The following is a 17,009-nucleotide window of genomic DNA, read 5'->3' as shown; positions in this document are numbered from 1 at the left end:
TTTTCTGCTGCGCAGAACTGCGGAAGAACTAATGACAGCACAATCATCGGAAAGGGGCGTTTTATTCCTGCCCACATGCAGAGATCAATAATTCAAGCTGTTTATTCATTTTCTAGCCCTGAATGTAAAAACGGAAAATCAAGCATAATTCATGTTTTTTTAGTTGTTTTTGAAAAAGAACCGTTTCCTTATTTTTCTGTTATTAATATTAAATTAAAAAACGAATGAACGGAAGATACCCTGATTTTGGTTGGTATTGCAAAGTCAATTTTTAATTTTACGCAAAATGCGCTGTGTTGTTCTGTCTTGTTTTCTCCCTATCTTTCCAAATCACTACAATCTGCAGAATGCGATACAGTTGCCCAACCAATCACAGCGCACCATTCCACGCATTGTAGACAGTAATGGCGGCACTTAGAATACACCCAGCATCCTAGTTTTCCTCATCTACTTTGTACTTTGTGACCAACAAACAAACAAAAAAATTAGGGCTGCACGAGAAATAGCATGTAATTGTCATGAGCATCTCGTCAGTAAAGCTGGTGTTGTGCCCATTTTCGACCCCTGCCAAATTATTACCCCCTCTCGTTGAAATCTCCACCTGATTGCCTAATCCTAACCCCACCCCTAATCCTAACCCCTCCCCCACACCTAACCCTAAACCTACCAATACTAGGGGGGTAATAATCCGGCGGGGGTCAGAATTGGGCACAACACCGGTTCTGTGATAAGTAGTAAATCTCCATCACGTGCTTTCAGATGGAGCGGCATTTAATACACAGAGCCGTAGATCACTGACAAGCTACTCAATATCGCGTTCATAATCGCAGATGAATCGCATTCGATTATGAGTGCGATATTGCATAGCAAGTGTAAGTGTTTTTATTAATGCCATTCATGTTTTTGTTATTACAGCGTATAGTACTAGTCAACTAAATGAATGTAACATGGCAAAGACGAATGCACTTTTGGAAGTTGAATGTAAGGGAAATGTCATTTTGGAATTTCTGTGGTCTAATGTGATAGGCCTATTTTTGTTCATGTTCTTGTTCATGATGAAATTTTCTATTATTGTTGTAATTAATTTATAGCATTAACAAGATGACCCATTGAATTCATTTTGGGAGCGAAGACTGATTGAATGTATTTTTAGTCCAGTGCCTGTATATAAGATTAGTATCGACCAAGTTCAGAGGCTGTCATATGTGGATCAATTTACTTTGTTGTGTATTTTCAACAGTTTCAATATGAAAAATAACTTTTATATTGATTCAGTGGATTTATTGCATTTTGGAAACAACAACAACAAAAAACGTGTCATGAATTTATTGCATTTTGGGAAAGAAATAATCAGTTTTTTAAATAAATCTTTGAGAATCAAAATCTGGATTTGAATTTTTAATTTTATTATAACCTAAAGATGCTATGTCAAAGTTTGAAACAGAAAATAGTGGTTTTCATCTTGCCACTTTCTTGGTAAAGAAAACACCTTTTTACTCAAATTACTCAAAATGGATTTATAGCGTTTTGGAACCAAACTCTTGATATTATTGATTAATAATTACTATATATAGTTTCATGATAATAATCTTTATTTGATATGTACATTCAGGTTTCATTTTATTGGTTCCCACAAATCCATGACCTTGGTACCAATGCATTACTTAGGAATACACCATAAAATATATAGTAGCTGCCTCTTTTTGTCTGTACTATCTAACGAAACCCCTTGGTTGTTATAAAGAGACTTACTGATTCAGAGAAGGAGCGGTTTCTAACTTTATGTCTCTCTGTCTTTGTAGTGATCAGTTTTTGTATCTGTGCAGCCCGAATCTCAAGTAATGTTTTCTCAGAGCTTCGGGGAGACATATTTGTGTGAGTGTAAATAGAAATGTTGCTGCTGCCCATCTTAAATGTATTGCACTAAAACTGTGAGACTCACAGTGACTTTAATTTCAGTTAGAAAGAGCATTGCATAGATGAATGCGGGGATTCACTCCAAATTATCATTCTGTGTATGGATTTTAAGAGCCATTCCCGAAATCACAGAGTCTGGCTTTTGAAGTAAACTACTGTCAAGACAAGAGAGGCAATAAACTAACAGTGTTACTTGTGTTAACATTTGATTGATCCTGTGTGAATTCGGATATAGAATGTGGTTGTCACTCATAGAATAGGATTAAGCACTCAGAATAAGAGTGACAGTATTTAGCTGCAGTGTGTACGTGGCCAGAAAAAGCAAGAGAGGTATATTAGAGTTACTCTAATAAACATGGATCTGCAGGCTGTGCTATAAGATCACTGATGTACGAAGTCCTCTCTTCTCCTCTCCTCTCCTCTCCTCTTCTCTCGTCTCATCTCTGCAGCATTAGACAGAGAGACCCAATTTAATATTCAATCTAGTTTAGTCTACATGAGAACAGTGAAATTGAGAATGGAATTTAGAGAGCAGTTTTTAATAAGCAATTCATCCTGGGTCCATTACACCTCTGAACCTCTCATCCACATCCCGAGCCTCTCTAGAGCACAAGTTGTTCTAGAAATCCTCACTGCGAAGCAGCAAAATTTCTGAATTAAATAATAGAAATGACTCCCTCCCTGATTCCCATAAACACTCCAGTTATAGTGAACATCGTGTCTGAATGGACTGTGGATGATATTTGCTTGTCTGTGCGGCTTTATGCAAATTATGTGGTGGATTATATAAAGCTGATTTAGAAATGAATCAGAGTATTCCCTCTGTTCAACTAGTAATGACATGCAAATGTCAGGTATTGACTATGTGCATGGAAGTGAGCTAAGAATTCCATGACTTTGTGTTTTTTTCTTTGACCTTTAGTTTTTGGCTTTTCTTTTTTGTACACATTTAACAAAAGTTGAACAGCCACTTTAGCTTTGAACATCATATTTAAATTTTAATATCTCTCTTATACTCTTTCTAATATGTTATAGGGAAGTTTTTCTGCAGATATTACCCAGAGCCTTGGATTTGAAATTTAATTATGACTTTCTCTTTTTCCTAAAGATAAGTATTTTAAGTTGAATGATAAATGGAAACTGGAAATCCCTTTTTTTATCTTTTAGTTTTAGCGTTGCCAACAGAGAAACTGGAGTGTATATTCATTTTAATTCCCTTATATTGACCACTGTAAGAAAATCTCAGTTTAGGCCCTGAATGAAATAATTGGGTTAAATTGAATAGGAAAAATGTTTGTCTGTGTATGTAGGTATGTGGATGTGGTCTGTATACGTGTGTGTGTGTGTGTTAAAGGACTTTGTCTTCGTAACTGAGATCCACTTCACATTTCTGTCATCTTAACTCCACTAGCTTGATGACTTTCCTGTTTAACTGTGCATGTTAGTGTGTGATACAAAATGAAAATGTATCACAAAAATGAAAATTCTGTCATTAATTACTCACCCTCATGCCGTTCCAAACCTGTAAGACCTTTGTTAATCTTTCGAACACAAATTAAGATATTTTTGATGAAATCCGAGAGCTTTCTGATCCTGCATAGACAGCAAGGGAACTACCACGTTGAAGGCCCAGAAAGGTAGTAAGGACATTGTTAAAATAGCTCGTGTGACGTCAGTCAACCTTAATTTTTTTGAATCTGTGAGAATATTTTTTGTGCGCAAAGAAAACCAAAATAATGACTTTATTCAACAATTTCTATTCTTCCGTGTCAGTCTTCGATGCACATTCGCAAGAGGAAATTGTTGAATAAAGTTATTTTTGCTTTCTTTGCGCACAAAGTATTCTCGTAGCTAGGGCTATAATAATTGTTTAATCTAACAATTATTACAATGACTAATCAACTAATCGTCGATTACTTCACAGATTAATCAGTAGGCTTTGTTCTATTATTCAGCTTTTTTACGATTAGTGAAAATATTGAATTATACTTATTCTAACTAATAAATAAGGCAATCACTTCAGCTCTTGAAAATTTAATTTATTGCTATTGTATTTTTTACAATACAAATATTTGGCACACAAAATGAGATGACAGACAGAGAGATATTCTCATTCACCATTTAATTAACTGTATGAAAAAGCAACTCATAATTCTGCCAAACAACTCCTTTTGTAAGTCATATGAATATGAAACAAAATAATAGCAAGTGATAAGACTTTCCTATCCTGAAAACTATCCTGAGCTAGATTAAGCTTTAATCTATGCAAATCAAACTATCACTTTAATGTAATAAAGTTTTTTTTTTTACATATTTATTAATTTTTGCATTCACTAATAAAAATATTTTATCATTAGATTGCTCTACAATGGGTAGCTGCTTTATAACAGAAAATCAAGATGTAATTCTAACTGAAAGCGTCACTGACACTGTTTTTTCATGTTTAATACTGTAAAGCTGCTTGCTTTAAATAAATCTCACATATAAAGCACTACATAAATAAACATGATGTGACTGGAGTCCCGATTGCAGAGCTCATGCAAACATACACACATTGCTATGATAAGATGCTTTCTTAACTCTCACCGCTGTCATTTTTGTTGTGTGTCTATTTAATTTTTGAGACAAAAGTGTGCACCACATACATAGCAGTGTCTGGTTCAGCTGTGTTTACTGTGTCTGGTTCAGCTGTGTGACTCTCATAAACCATGTTTGTCGTCTTCTCTTGAACTGCATCCGGGAGGGCTGAATTACAGTCTTGCACTACAGCGTCACACTGGTCAAACTGCGTTATAGCAGGCCCTTACATTTATAGGTCAAATGAGGTCAAATTACTATTCGACAACAAAAATATTTGTCGACAATTATTTATTGCTGACGTTATCGATAATGTCGACTAATTGATTCAGCCCTATTCGTAGCTTCATAAAATTACAGTGGAACCACTGATGTCACATGGACTATTTTAACGATGTCCTTACTACCTTTCTTGGCCTTGAACGTCGTAGTTGCGTTATTATCTATGCAGGGTCAGAAAGCTCTTGGAGTTCATCAAAAATTTGTTTTCTGAAGATTAACGAAGTTCTTACGGGTTTGCAACGACATGTGGGTGACCAATTAATGACAGAATTTAAATTTTTTGGGTGAACTATCCCTTTACGACAAAGAGATAATTGCTATTACAGTGAATATTAATAATGATCACTTATTTTTTTTAGTGTTATTATTATTTAAAGCAGGTATTCAGTGAGGTGTTTGGACAGAAGGTAAAATATGAAATGCGAAGTACAGCAAAGTAAAAGACTGAAGAGCATTCTTATGTAGTAAAAGCAATCACAGCAGCCTAAAGAGGTTTGGAGTTTCAGTGTGTGTGAATGTGTGAGAACCCAGTCCAAACCACAGATCCTGTCTGTCTCAGCTTTCAGCTCTTTAATCTATCCATCAGTCTATTAACCCTCCATTTATTGATCTGTAATGGACTCTTTATTTGCACACAACAGATTAGGGGACGAGAAGCCTGGGTCACATCTTCAGTCTCATTACCTCCAGTTTTCCTCTCTTCTGCCTCAAATGGCAATTTCAAGAGTGTCAGCGCATATTAAGATGAATGCTACAAAGACATTATAACTTAGTGGGTTTTTAAGCATTTCCACAGTCTGAATTAAATACTTTTACTATTATTATTATTGCTGATTTTAAAAAGTTTGATATGCCACAATGCATTCCTTTGACTTTGGAAATGTTTTATAATTAGCAATAAGATCAATCACAGCACATGTGATGGATGGATTTAAGGTCAAACATAAGCTTTTGATTCGACCTCATGACATGAAACCTGAGATGAACAGAGGCCTTTATATCTGATCCCTTCATTTACACTGTAATGATACTGTTAACCTCTGTAGTCTGCAGAAATGAATGATACTGTGCTGTTCATGAATCATATTCGGAGATATCGCTCTAAGCACATAAGCCTCGGTACTGCTTAATGCAAAACTGATGATGCTCTCTTCTTCATTCGCATTATAAATTAGATAGGACAATGAAGTCTAGACACAAAGTAATGGGAGAAGAGAGAGGAAAACTTCGAAAAGGACCTCTAGCAGGGACTCAAATTTGGGTTACTTTTTATTAAAGCAGTTAGACTTCAGAAAAAGGAGTGGAACTTGTAGATCTTTTGCACTGTGCTGTTTTGCATAGTTTATTCTGTTTATTCTGTTGGGTGACATTTTTGACTCAAGTAACTTGCTGTTATTGCATTGCAGCCTGCTGGTGAAGAGGTAATAAAGGTACCGTATACTGTTGTAATGGTGTGAAATCATGTGCTGTCTAAAATGTGATTTACACATAAAAGCATAGATAATCCAGCAGTCAATGCTATTACAGAGCTCTGATTCTCCTGGGAGCCATAAGCAGCACAACACAGTGCAATGCAATAATGCAGGGCTGTTTTGTAAGTGTGGACCCGCTAAGCTGTTTGTGGCATTGTAGGTTAAGATTGTTGTGCTAAGCAGACAAAAATTCACAAAAAAGCACTATGACATGTGAAAGTTTTTGTCAGTGATTTAATGCTAAATATAACTGAAATTCCTACTGTGAAAGCAAAGCGATTGTTGCAGTGTGAGCTATGATGATCTGTTTCTAACAAAGAATGATTGTAATAACTATGATAATTTATCAGAATCAGAATGAATCAGAATGAGCTTTTATTGCCAGGTATGTTTACACATACGAGGAATTTGTTTTTGTGACAGAAGCTTCCACAGTGCAACAGAATGACAGCGACAGAACAAAAAACACAGATAATAAAAAGAAGATAAAAAAAATAGAACAAGTAAATAAGGAATAAAAATATACAAATTGACAATTGTATGTACAGGTATATAACAATAGACAGTTGTATGTACAGGTATATTATGTGCAAATTGAAATGTAGACTAAGTATGTGTGTTAAGTAAGTATAAGTATAAGTATAAGATAAGTAAGTGTATAAGTGTATAAATAGTGTGTGTTCCACAATTATTGTCAGGTGTTCATGAGGGAAGAAACTGTTCCTGTGCCTGGCCGTTCTGGTGCTCAGAGCTCTGTAGTACCGACCAGACTGCAACAGTTCAAAGAGGGAGTGTGGATGTGAGGGGTCCAGAGTGATTTTGCCAGCCATTTTGCTCACTCTGGATGAGTACAGTTCTTGGAGAGTGGGGAGGGTTGTACCAATGATTCACTCAGCAGTCCGGACTACCCTCTGTAGTCTTCTGAGATCAGATTTGGTAGCTTTGGTAGATGTGCAGAGGACGGATTCAATGATGGCGGAGTAGAACTGTTTCAGCAGCTCCTGTGGCAGGTTGAACTTCCTCAGCTGCCGAAGGAAGTACAACATCTGCTGGGCCTTTTTAACAAGTAATGAGTCTATGTGAATGTCCCACTTCAGGTCCTGAGAAATTGTGGTGCCCAGGAACCTGAATGACTCCACTGCAGTCACAGTGCTGTTCATGATGGTGAGTGGGGGGAGTGCAGGGGGGTTTCTCCTGAAGTCCACGGTCCAAGTCCAAAGTTTTGAGCGTGTTGAGCTCCAGGTTGTTAAGACTGCACCAGACAGCCAGCTTCTTAACCTCCTGTCTGTAAGCAGACTCGTCACCGTCCTGAATGAGGCCGATGAGTGTGGTGTCGTCTGCAAACTTCAGGAGCTTGACAGAGAGGTCTTTAGATGTGCAGTCGTTGGTGTACAGGGATAATAGCAGTGGGGAGAGAACACATCCCTGAGGGGCACCAGTGCTGATTATGCGGGTGCTGGATGTGTATTTTCCCAGCCTCACTAGCTGCTGCCTGTCTGTCAGGAAGCTGGTGATCCACTGACAGACGGAGGTGGGCACGGAGAGCTGAGTTAATTTGGGCAGGAGGAGGTTTGAAATGATAGTGTTAAAGGCCGAGCTGAAGTCCACAAACAGGATCCTCACATAAGTCCTTGGTCTGTTTAGATGTTGCAGAACATAATGCAGTCCCATGTTGACTGCATCGTCCACAGACCTGTTTGCTCTGTAGGCAAACTGAAGAGGATCCAGTAAGGGTCCAGTAATGTCCTTCAGGTGGGCCAGCACCAGTTTTTCAAAAGACTTCATGACCACAGACGTTAGAGCCACAGGCCTGTAGTCATTTAGTCTTGTAATTTTGGATTTCTTTGGGATGGGGATGATGGTGGAGCGTTTGAAGCATGAAGGGACTTCGCACAGCTCCAGTGATCTGTTGAAGATCTGTGTGAAGATGGGGGCCAGCTGGTCAGCACAGGATTTCAGACAGACTGGTGTCACACAATCTGGGCCTGGTGCTTTTTTCCTTTTCTGCTTCCGGAAGACCTGACGCACATCATCTTCGCTGATCTGAAGTGCAGGTGTGGGGGAGAGGGGGGTTGCTGGAGGTATTAATGGTTGTGTGGAGAGGTGTTCAGGGCGGGTATGGGCTGTTTTTTCAAACCTGCAGTAGAACTCATTCAGATCGTCTGCCAGTTGTTGATTCTCCACGGTGCTGGGGGATGGTGTCTTGTAGATGGTGATCTCTTTCAGACCTTTCCACACTGATGCTGAGTCGCTGGAAGAGAATTTAATCCTTATTTTTTCAGAATAATTCCTCTTTGCCACTCTGATCTCCTTTTCCAGTGTGTATTTGGCCTGTTTATACAAGACTTTGTTCCCCTTCCTGTAAGCATCATCTTTGGCCTGACGGAGCTGTCTGAGTTTTGCAGTGAACCACGGTTTGTCGTTGTTGTAGGTTAAATGAGTCCTGGTAGGAATGCACATGTCTTCACAGAAACTGATATAAGATGTTACAGTCTCTGTGAGCTCGTCCAAATAATATTTATTAATATTAGAGTAAATGTAAAGCTTACACTGCAATAAGAATTGATTTTAGGCCTCTAAACCTTTTCATATAGTAGCTGTGTGAAGGTTTTTTTTAAATTAGCAATTAGTCAACTAATTTCTGAGCCATTAAGCCAATCAAATTCAAAGATGCAAGAACTAATTCTTATCTTTGAATTTGATTGGCCTAATGACTCAGAAACTGAGCTTTACTTATAATACTAAATACAGAGATCTGTAGGACATCAGAAGTGAGTATTTGTGGTGCATAGCATGTTCTCAACCAAATGATAATCAGATATTTGCTGCCTGGATGTAGCAGACTGATCTAACAGTATTAGAGCAAATGAGCAGGAAGAGGTTTGTGCGCTACTTGAGTCACTGGCAGGCAAGACCTAATTAGAAGTTGAAAAAGTAGATTCAAACACTCCCAATACTGCAGGAAAATTTGCTGACAGCTAAAGTGCAGAGATGTGCTAATTTGTATACTAATGCACTCTAGCATAACAGAGCAGTTACTGAAAGATGCAATATTTTATCTCTCACTTCTGAGTGGATAATAACCGAGCCGCACCACTACTGCCTCCCCCATAGCAGTGGCTCAGCTGAAAAACTGCCAATCCGTTTGAAAACATTCCAATGTCTTCCATTTAAAAACAAAAGATAAGTTATGGAATTTGAACTTAAATCAACTATGTGAAAATGGCTCTAAAGTAACCGTTCGACAGACTGATGCTGAACTGTTTAAATGTCTTTTTCTTTGAGAATGCTACAAAAAAATGCAGTTAACACTAATAATCACTGTAACTTATGGATTACTTTTTCATAAATCTGTATGTTGCCTGAAATTAGCCTATGCAAACTGTCAAGTATATAAATATAAAATAGGTAAACTAATTTGAAGTACTTCCACACATTGCCTTAAGCTGCATGTGCTGTCTTATCCTGACATTATCCTGTAATGTCACTGACTAAATCACCTTCCAACATTTTTTAGTGTTTGTACACATGAAACTTTCTCACACTGGTGACAGTTTAACTAGGAAGAATCTGTGTCTATGCAGGTTAAGTTTAGGCAAAATGAAAACAGTTAAACTGCAGTACATGCAATATAGATTATGAAACTAAATTTTTGGGATTGACTTTTACTGACTGTTTGGGGTCAGTTTAATTTTTATTTATTTATTTTTTTTTTTTAATGAATACATTTATTTAGCAAGGATGCATTGAATTGATCACTGTTTGACCACACAATATACCTTTTTTGCCATTTTTAACAATCTAGGAGACTTTGAAAGCGTTAAGATTTGTGACTGAAATGCATGCAGCACATAAAACAATTTGTGTATGAAAAAAGGACTATATAGTATTTAGAGTACACTTAGAGCACTTCAAGGACCGACAACCTGCTGCTGTGTGAATAGCTATAGCCACTAAAACTCTCACCCTTATTGGACTTCTAGATTTTTCCAGTAAGTGTTTAAATGGGCTCAGACCTCCTCAGCTGTAATGAGAGTTTGTGTTTCCCTTGTGTTTGTTCAATCTGTCCATGGAGCACCGACTCAGATGTAGCTTTGAGACGCAGGGCTGATTTCCCAGAAAGAGCTTTAGAGCGAAGACAGAGACGAACAATCGCTTTGCATTAGGAGAAAACGCTCTGGCACAATCAATATCCTGTTTGTGTGTGAGTGTGTGATGGTGGACTGGGGACATGGCTTGTTGTGTGTGTGTGTGTTTGTGTGTGTGTGCTATGGCAAACAACATTATTGAGTATAAGAGGAAAATGGATCGAAACAATGGCCAAAATATTCAAGAGCAGCTGAGAAGAGGTGCATCTCCTTTTGTCCATCCTTTAAAAGCCCTCTTTTCCATTCTCATTACTCTCTACTTGTTCTCTTCTTCCAATTTAATCCTTTTCACTTGTTCACAGTCTCTCTCTTGCTTCACCTCTTTCTATTCCCATCATAGTGTGTCCTCTGTTGCTTGTCTGCATGTAAAATCCTCTCTCTCTCTGTTTCTCCAGATGAGTATTAGCCAGCCGGTCGAGTAGAGGGTCCCTCACATCCCACCTGCAGTCATGAATGGTAAGAACACAGCTCTTTTGTGTGTCAGGAGCATGGATTTTCTTTAAATCCCATTATCATTTACTCACCCTCATGTCTTTTAAAACCCATATAGCTTTCTATCTTCTGTGGAACACAAAAGGAGATGTGTAGGAAAACGCTCAAGCTGCTCTTTTCCACACAATGAAAGTAAATGTTCACCACGACTGCCAAGACTTGACTTTTGATGAATAACTTAAATTTCACTTCATTTTTCATAGAGATCTGTCATATGGCTTCAGACATCTTGGAATATAGTCATATGAACCATTTTTATGACCCTTTTATTGTGGAGCTTGACAGCGTCTGGTCTTCATACACTTTCATTATAGAAGAGAGCAGCTCTGGCGGTCTACTAAATATCTTATGTGTTCTGCAAAAGAAAGTCAGATTTGGAACAACACAGGCTTGAGTAAATGATGACAGAAGTTTTCATTTTGGTTGAACTATCCCTTTAAAAGGATGAAAAGGCTGTGGAGAAAATTCAGACGCGGCTCATTTGGCTTGTTGTGTGCTGAATCACTACAGAGTAGTTCATTAGCAGAGCTGCACTGTAAGTTCTTGTGTTGTAGTCTTCTAAGACTGAACAGACTCTTATGATGTTGTTATCAGAATGTTCACATTTTTTAGATTCAGCGCAGGGTTTGTACAGAACACACCCAGCTGAAAGCTAATGACTGCTTCCTTGTTTATATAGGGATAGACTAATATTTGCTAAACTCTATAAAGGATTTTGACTGTTTTGTATTTTTTATATTTGCTGCACTTTCATAAAAAACACTTTTAAAAAAATGACCTTGAGGAGGTACCTTTTGTAGGTAAGTAGGTGTAATATTTTTGTAAGTGTTAATATTTTTAATAAAATAAAATAAGGTAAAAAGTTTAAGACGTAATAAATCAACGTCAATTAATTTGAATTTTACAACATGGAGCACATTTGTAGGTTAAAGAAATTCAAAAAAATTTATCACGAATGAATAATTATGCATATGTTAGACGTAGACCTCGCTCTCGTGGCGTATGTTGGATAATTCTGTCCAATAATTCTATCTGCATAAACACCGCCCCTTACAATCAAATGCAAGCTTTTTGATATGCCTCCATCCAATAAAAAAAACTATGATTTGGACCAAGTCCCTGCCAAGTCCCATTTTTTTTCTTCTTAATAATCCATTTCACTTGGATGTATGTCTCTATGCAGAAGAGAAGATCTGTCACTACTTCTGTTACATCGCAACTGTGGTGGCACCATTCTACAGTGATGCTAAAGCATAGTTATACCATGGTGCTTTGAATTATTACTGAATTATACCATCATACTGAATTACTATAATATTCATATTTAATAGTTTTTACATGGTGCTTCATAGAATGTCATAGTTTTATCATGGTATACTTTATTACTTTAAAAAAGAAGGCATTGAAAGATACTTTGATTAAAAGAGCCAAACAAATTCTGTGCAATAAATGTATCCATTTGTGTCCAAAAACTCGGTAACACCTTTATACTTGTTTGTGAGTGAAATCTGAAGGAGCCTTTTAGATGTACTGATTGAGACACCAGTCTGATGTGGTTCATGCAGCTCTCGCTAAGGTTTTAATAAAATATTTAGCTTTCAGTCGAAGATAAGCTGGAGAAAGAGAGCAGGCAGGGTGAGTGGAGTTTATTTAATATCTTGGGTGTGTTTTGATGTGTGACTTTAAAGTGAAGCAAAATTGAAGTATTTATTCTTTAGCTACAATTTCCTGACTTTAAGAAAATCCCAGGAGGGATTTTTGTTGAAGGCAGCATCATGGTGGTGGTAAAAGTAGGAAAGCTGAGGTTGCAGGTTGGTTGGTTCCTGGCATAAGTCATATTTGTGTAAATGGCTATATAGGCTGAAGCTAAATTGCTACATCATCCCAAATAAATGCAAATTTCAGCACTGTGAGGAACAATTTGGATGATTTTAGGAATGTGTTCTTTGTGTGTGTGTGTCTGTGAGCTTATTTTGTCTCTGTGAATACTTTCATTCATTTGTTTATGTATATGTGTGTAGTGGTTAATCCCCTTAGTGCTTTTGGGAAAGAGTTGCCTCTTCACAGTTGAATCAACCTGGAAGTGCACAGTGAGAAACAGATATTGTTTGCTTATAATGTTTGGTATTTTTGGATGCTTTCTATGCTTCTGTAAATTACAAATATCAGTTGGGATGTTAAATTTGCGTAGTTGTTTCTGTCTGAGCGCTAATGCTAAATAAGCACAAAAGCAAACCTGCTACATCTTCAAAACAGAGAAACACTTACTCTTACCTCTTTAATTGGGCCTGAATTAGTAATAAACCTCAAGTACATGCTTCGCTGTGTGGCCTGGAGGGATTAAAATTTCCCAAAGGAGCACCTGAATACACCATCACACAGGCTCCCTGATTCCCACACTGACACAGTCCGTTGCCACGTTTCAATGTTAGGAGACCTGATTGTGGAACCGCTTGTCCATGAATACTGTGTAAAATGTATTCATGCTTCTGCTTCATGAGCTGTGTCCCAACAATTCCATGTGTCCTGGGTTCTGTTTTTAGGCTCACTAACTTAACATTGCGTATCCTCAGTGTCCTTGTCGTTACTGCCTCTGGTATCATATGTGCTTCACAATCGAATGACATTGCAGAGGAAAAATGCTGTTGCTTTGTTATTGTTATGCAAATTGTTTTAGCAAATCAGCCGACAGTATGTCTGTTTTACAATGTAAAATATTTTTTAATTGTTGTTCAGAACATTTCATATTCACCAAGACATTGGCTCCCATAAGGTGATGACCAGATTCATGTAAAATAAAACAAAACTGCTATTAAAGACTATTAAACTACTGATATTACTAGTCATGTGAGTGAACGTGATTTCAAACATATTCAAAGTACTACTGATTTCTTTAGAGCTTAATCTTTTTTTAATCTAGTGCTACTAGTTTGTTGATAGTTGGACTAATTGCTCCTTTTTTGTCTTAAAAAGTAGCCCCATTTTCCTGAAGTAAAGGCTGATTATCTCAAACTGTCAAACAGTTTATCTTTTGTTAAATGAGCTCAATTTTTCTGAAGAAAGACATCACATGAATTCACAGACCTGCGCTTAATTAATCATGATGGCCTTTTTCAGAATCCTAGCTCTGCTGACAATGCAGGAAACGTGAGCTGAAAGTAGTTTGTTTCCTCCCCAGAGAGAAAGAGAGGCTGAGAAAGAAAGAATGAACAAGAGGGTGTGTTAACATTTGCCCCATTATTTCATTAAAGGAATAGTTCACCCAAGAATTAAAATGAGCTGAAAACGTACACTCCCTCAGGCCATCCAAGATGTAGATGAGTTTGTTTCTTCTTTGGAACAGATTTGGAGAAATTTAGCATCACTTGATATCCTTTTGATCCTCTGCAGTGAATGGGTGCCGTCAGAATGAGAGTCCAAACATCTAATAAAAACATCACAATAATCCACAAAACTACATATTTCTAATAAACAAATTCATTTTTGAGACATTTTTAACTTCAGACAGTTGCTTTTAGTTAAACTGTAAGTCCTCTATAATAATGCTTTCTGCTTTCTCCAGTGAAAAAATTGTCTCATCTGAAACAGGAGAGAAATATGCACAGATCAATTTTCTGCTGGTATTTTGGCCAGCAGAAATGGTTTACAGTTAAAATTCCTTAATGAGGATTTATTTCTTACAAACATGCAGCTTTTCACTTCACAAGACTGAATTTTCAATTCTGGATGAACTATTCCCTCAACTAAATAAAGTTCCTTTTTGAAGGAAACCACATAGTCAGAGCTGCTACTCAGCTGTATTTTTCAAATCAAGTACTGTCTGCACCTATTAAGAGCAGAGCCAAAACACCAGCAGGTGATAAAAGGCTTGTCTTCAGCACTCTGTGTGAAAGCTGTGTTGAGATTGACTCACTTTGAGCATGTTAAGTGGAGCAGGTTGTTATTGGACACTGACATTTTTGATAGATCTTTGCCTGCTGTCTCTGCGAGACATCATGGTTTACAATAAATACTAAATAATTATTAATGGTGCTGTCATCCCATTAAAATATGTAAAATATGCAGCCTCTCTCCAGCCAGACATCTCTAATGCCTGGATCACACAAGCCAACAGTCTTTGTCAAAGAAACAGACAATCTCGCAGAGAACTGGCAGGAACTTTAAGACCCAGAAAGGAGAAAAACAACAGCTGATCCAGGATGAGATTTGAGAAGACAGAACATAATAATCAAAAGAAATAAAATTTCTTTCACTTTCTCTGTCCCTCTCATTGTCGCAGGTGGTTTTAATATTTGGGCTATAACTCCAGAAGAGAGGGGGAAACATGACAAACAGTTTGACTCTCTGGCTCCCACTCTGGGTTGTTTGTCAGGTAAGAGCACACACATACATACACTACTGTTCATGTTTGGTATCAGGAAGAATTTTGATACTTTTTGAAAAATATGTATAATTTTACTCAGCAAGGACACATTAAATTCATCAAAAAAATCCTGAAATTTATTTATCAAGGTACTTGAGCAGCAAATCATGATTTTAGAATGATTTCTGGAGGATCATGTGACTCTGAAGCCTGCAGTAGTGGTTACTGAAAATTCAGCTTTGTCATCACAGGAATAAAGCAAAATTTGAAATATATTAAAATAGCAAACTGATATTTTAAGTTGTAATGTTATTTTACAATATTTATGTAGCATATATGACACCCAAAACTTTTGAAAGGTAGTGTATGAACATTCAAATTATGCTCTATATACAGTGCATGTAACTTTTCTTTCTTTCTAGGAGATCAAGCACGAAAGTTCTTCCTACAATCTGGTCTTCCCACAGCAATCCTAGCAGACATCTGGTAAGTATACACACATGTACACACACCCTTAATGTACATACAGACTTAATCCGGTTTCTCTGTTTTTCAGATGACTGTATAACCCTTCCCATTTCTTTCCCAAAAATGTATTCAATTTTTAGATCATTTAAGAAGCACTTTCACTAGTGGCACTTAGTATTTTTGACCCCATTGATATCTGTGTATTCCTGTGTGGTTGTGTTTGCTGTTGAAGGGCTGGATATATCATAATAAAATTGAATGTGAATTGAATGTTGAAATGAATGTGTGTGGGACAATTTGCATCTCTGGAGGGTGGTGGTTTCCAAAAGTAACCTCTTCCTGTCTGTGGTTAGTCTACTGGTGTAAACACTGTCGCCCAGCCACAAACAGGATGTAGATTTACTGATGCAGGATACAGAATGTCTGATTTGAGTTTATAGCGTTTGCTTGTTCTAAAATTCTCGTTCATAAATAAATATAGTGGCATAACAAAGATCTGAGCTCATAATAATGCTGCTCAGTCATCACAAACCAACTTCTGTGTTTTTCCGTGGGGATTTTACTAGCAATTAGCGCTCTGTAAGCCACTTTTGATGAGAATGGCTGCTTCCTTTATTTCAGGGCATTGGCGGATATAGGAAAGGATGGGAAGATGGACAGATTGGAGTTCTCCATTGCAATGAAACTAATTAAACTGCAGCTGCAGGGTCAACCCCTCCCGTCCAGCCTGCCAATCATCATGAAGCAGACGCCTACCCCTGCTATGACATCATCATCACGCTTTGGTATGAGTTAATAGCTGGTTATTTAACGCCATGTGAGGTTTGTTTGCTGTGTTAACAAGTTTATTGAGCCTCATACTACAGGTTGGGACACTCATCTATCTATCTATCTATCTATCTATCTATCTATCTATCTATCTATCTATCTATCTATCTATCTATCTATCTATCTATCTATCTATCTATCTATCTATCTGTCTGTCTGTCTGTCTGTCTGTCTATCTGTCTATCTGTCTATCTTATGAATAAATATTACTTAAATATTATAATATTTTTAATATTGTAAACTTGAAACTTAAGTGAAAATTAGAAATGTTGTCTTGGCAACTAATTGAATAATGTTAAGTTGAAGTACAAAAATGACTAAAACTGAAATCAAAATAAACTAAAGCAATATAGAAGTACAAAAAATTAAACAAAAGTTAATTAAAATATGAATAAATATTATAATAGTATATTAATAATAAGAAAATTGCATTTAAATAGAATACAAATAAAATAAAGAAAG

General features: G+C 37.1%; 1 protein-coding gene across 4 annotated transcripts in view; it reads left to right on the top strand.

Moving 5' to 3' along the window:
* The window catches only part of itsn2a (intersectin 2a), a 47,018-nt gene that overhangs the window by 7,283 nt on the left and 22,726 nt on the right, over positions 1–17,009 (top strand). For 3 of the 4 annotated variants that reach the window (XM_058756284.1, XM_058756283.1, XM_058756281.1), the window contains exons 2-5: positions 10,792–10,852; positions 15,168–15,260; positions 15,674–15,737; positions 16,341–16,504. In XM_058756284.1, the coding sequence (XP_058612267.1) occupies positions 10,846–10,852; positions 15,168–15,260; positions 15,674–15,737; positions 16,341–16,504 (328 nt within the window). In that variant the 5' untranslated portion in view covers positions 10,792–10,845. The remainder of the gene's footprint in view (positions 1–10,791; positions 10,853–15,167; positions 15,261–15,673; positions 15,738–16,340; positions 16,505–17,009) is intronic. The other variant, XM_058756282.1, reaches the window with a different exon arrangement.

This window comes from Onychostoma macrolepis, chromosome 20 (genome assembly GCF_012432095.1).
Source record: "Onychostoma macrolepis isolate SWU-2019 chromosome 20, ASM1243209v1, whole genome shotgun sequence".
In the NCBI taxonomy this organism is placed as follows: Eukaryota; Metazoa; Chordata; class Actinopteri; order Cypriniformes; family Cyprinidae; genus Onychostoma; species Onychostoma macrolepis.
Note: the sequence above shows the minus strand (reverse complement) of the source record. Positions and strands in the feature narration are given on the sequence as shown.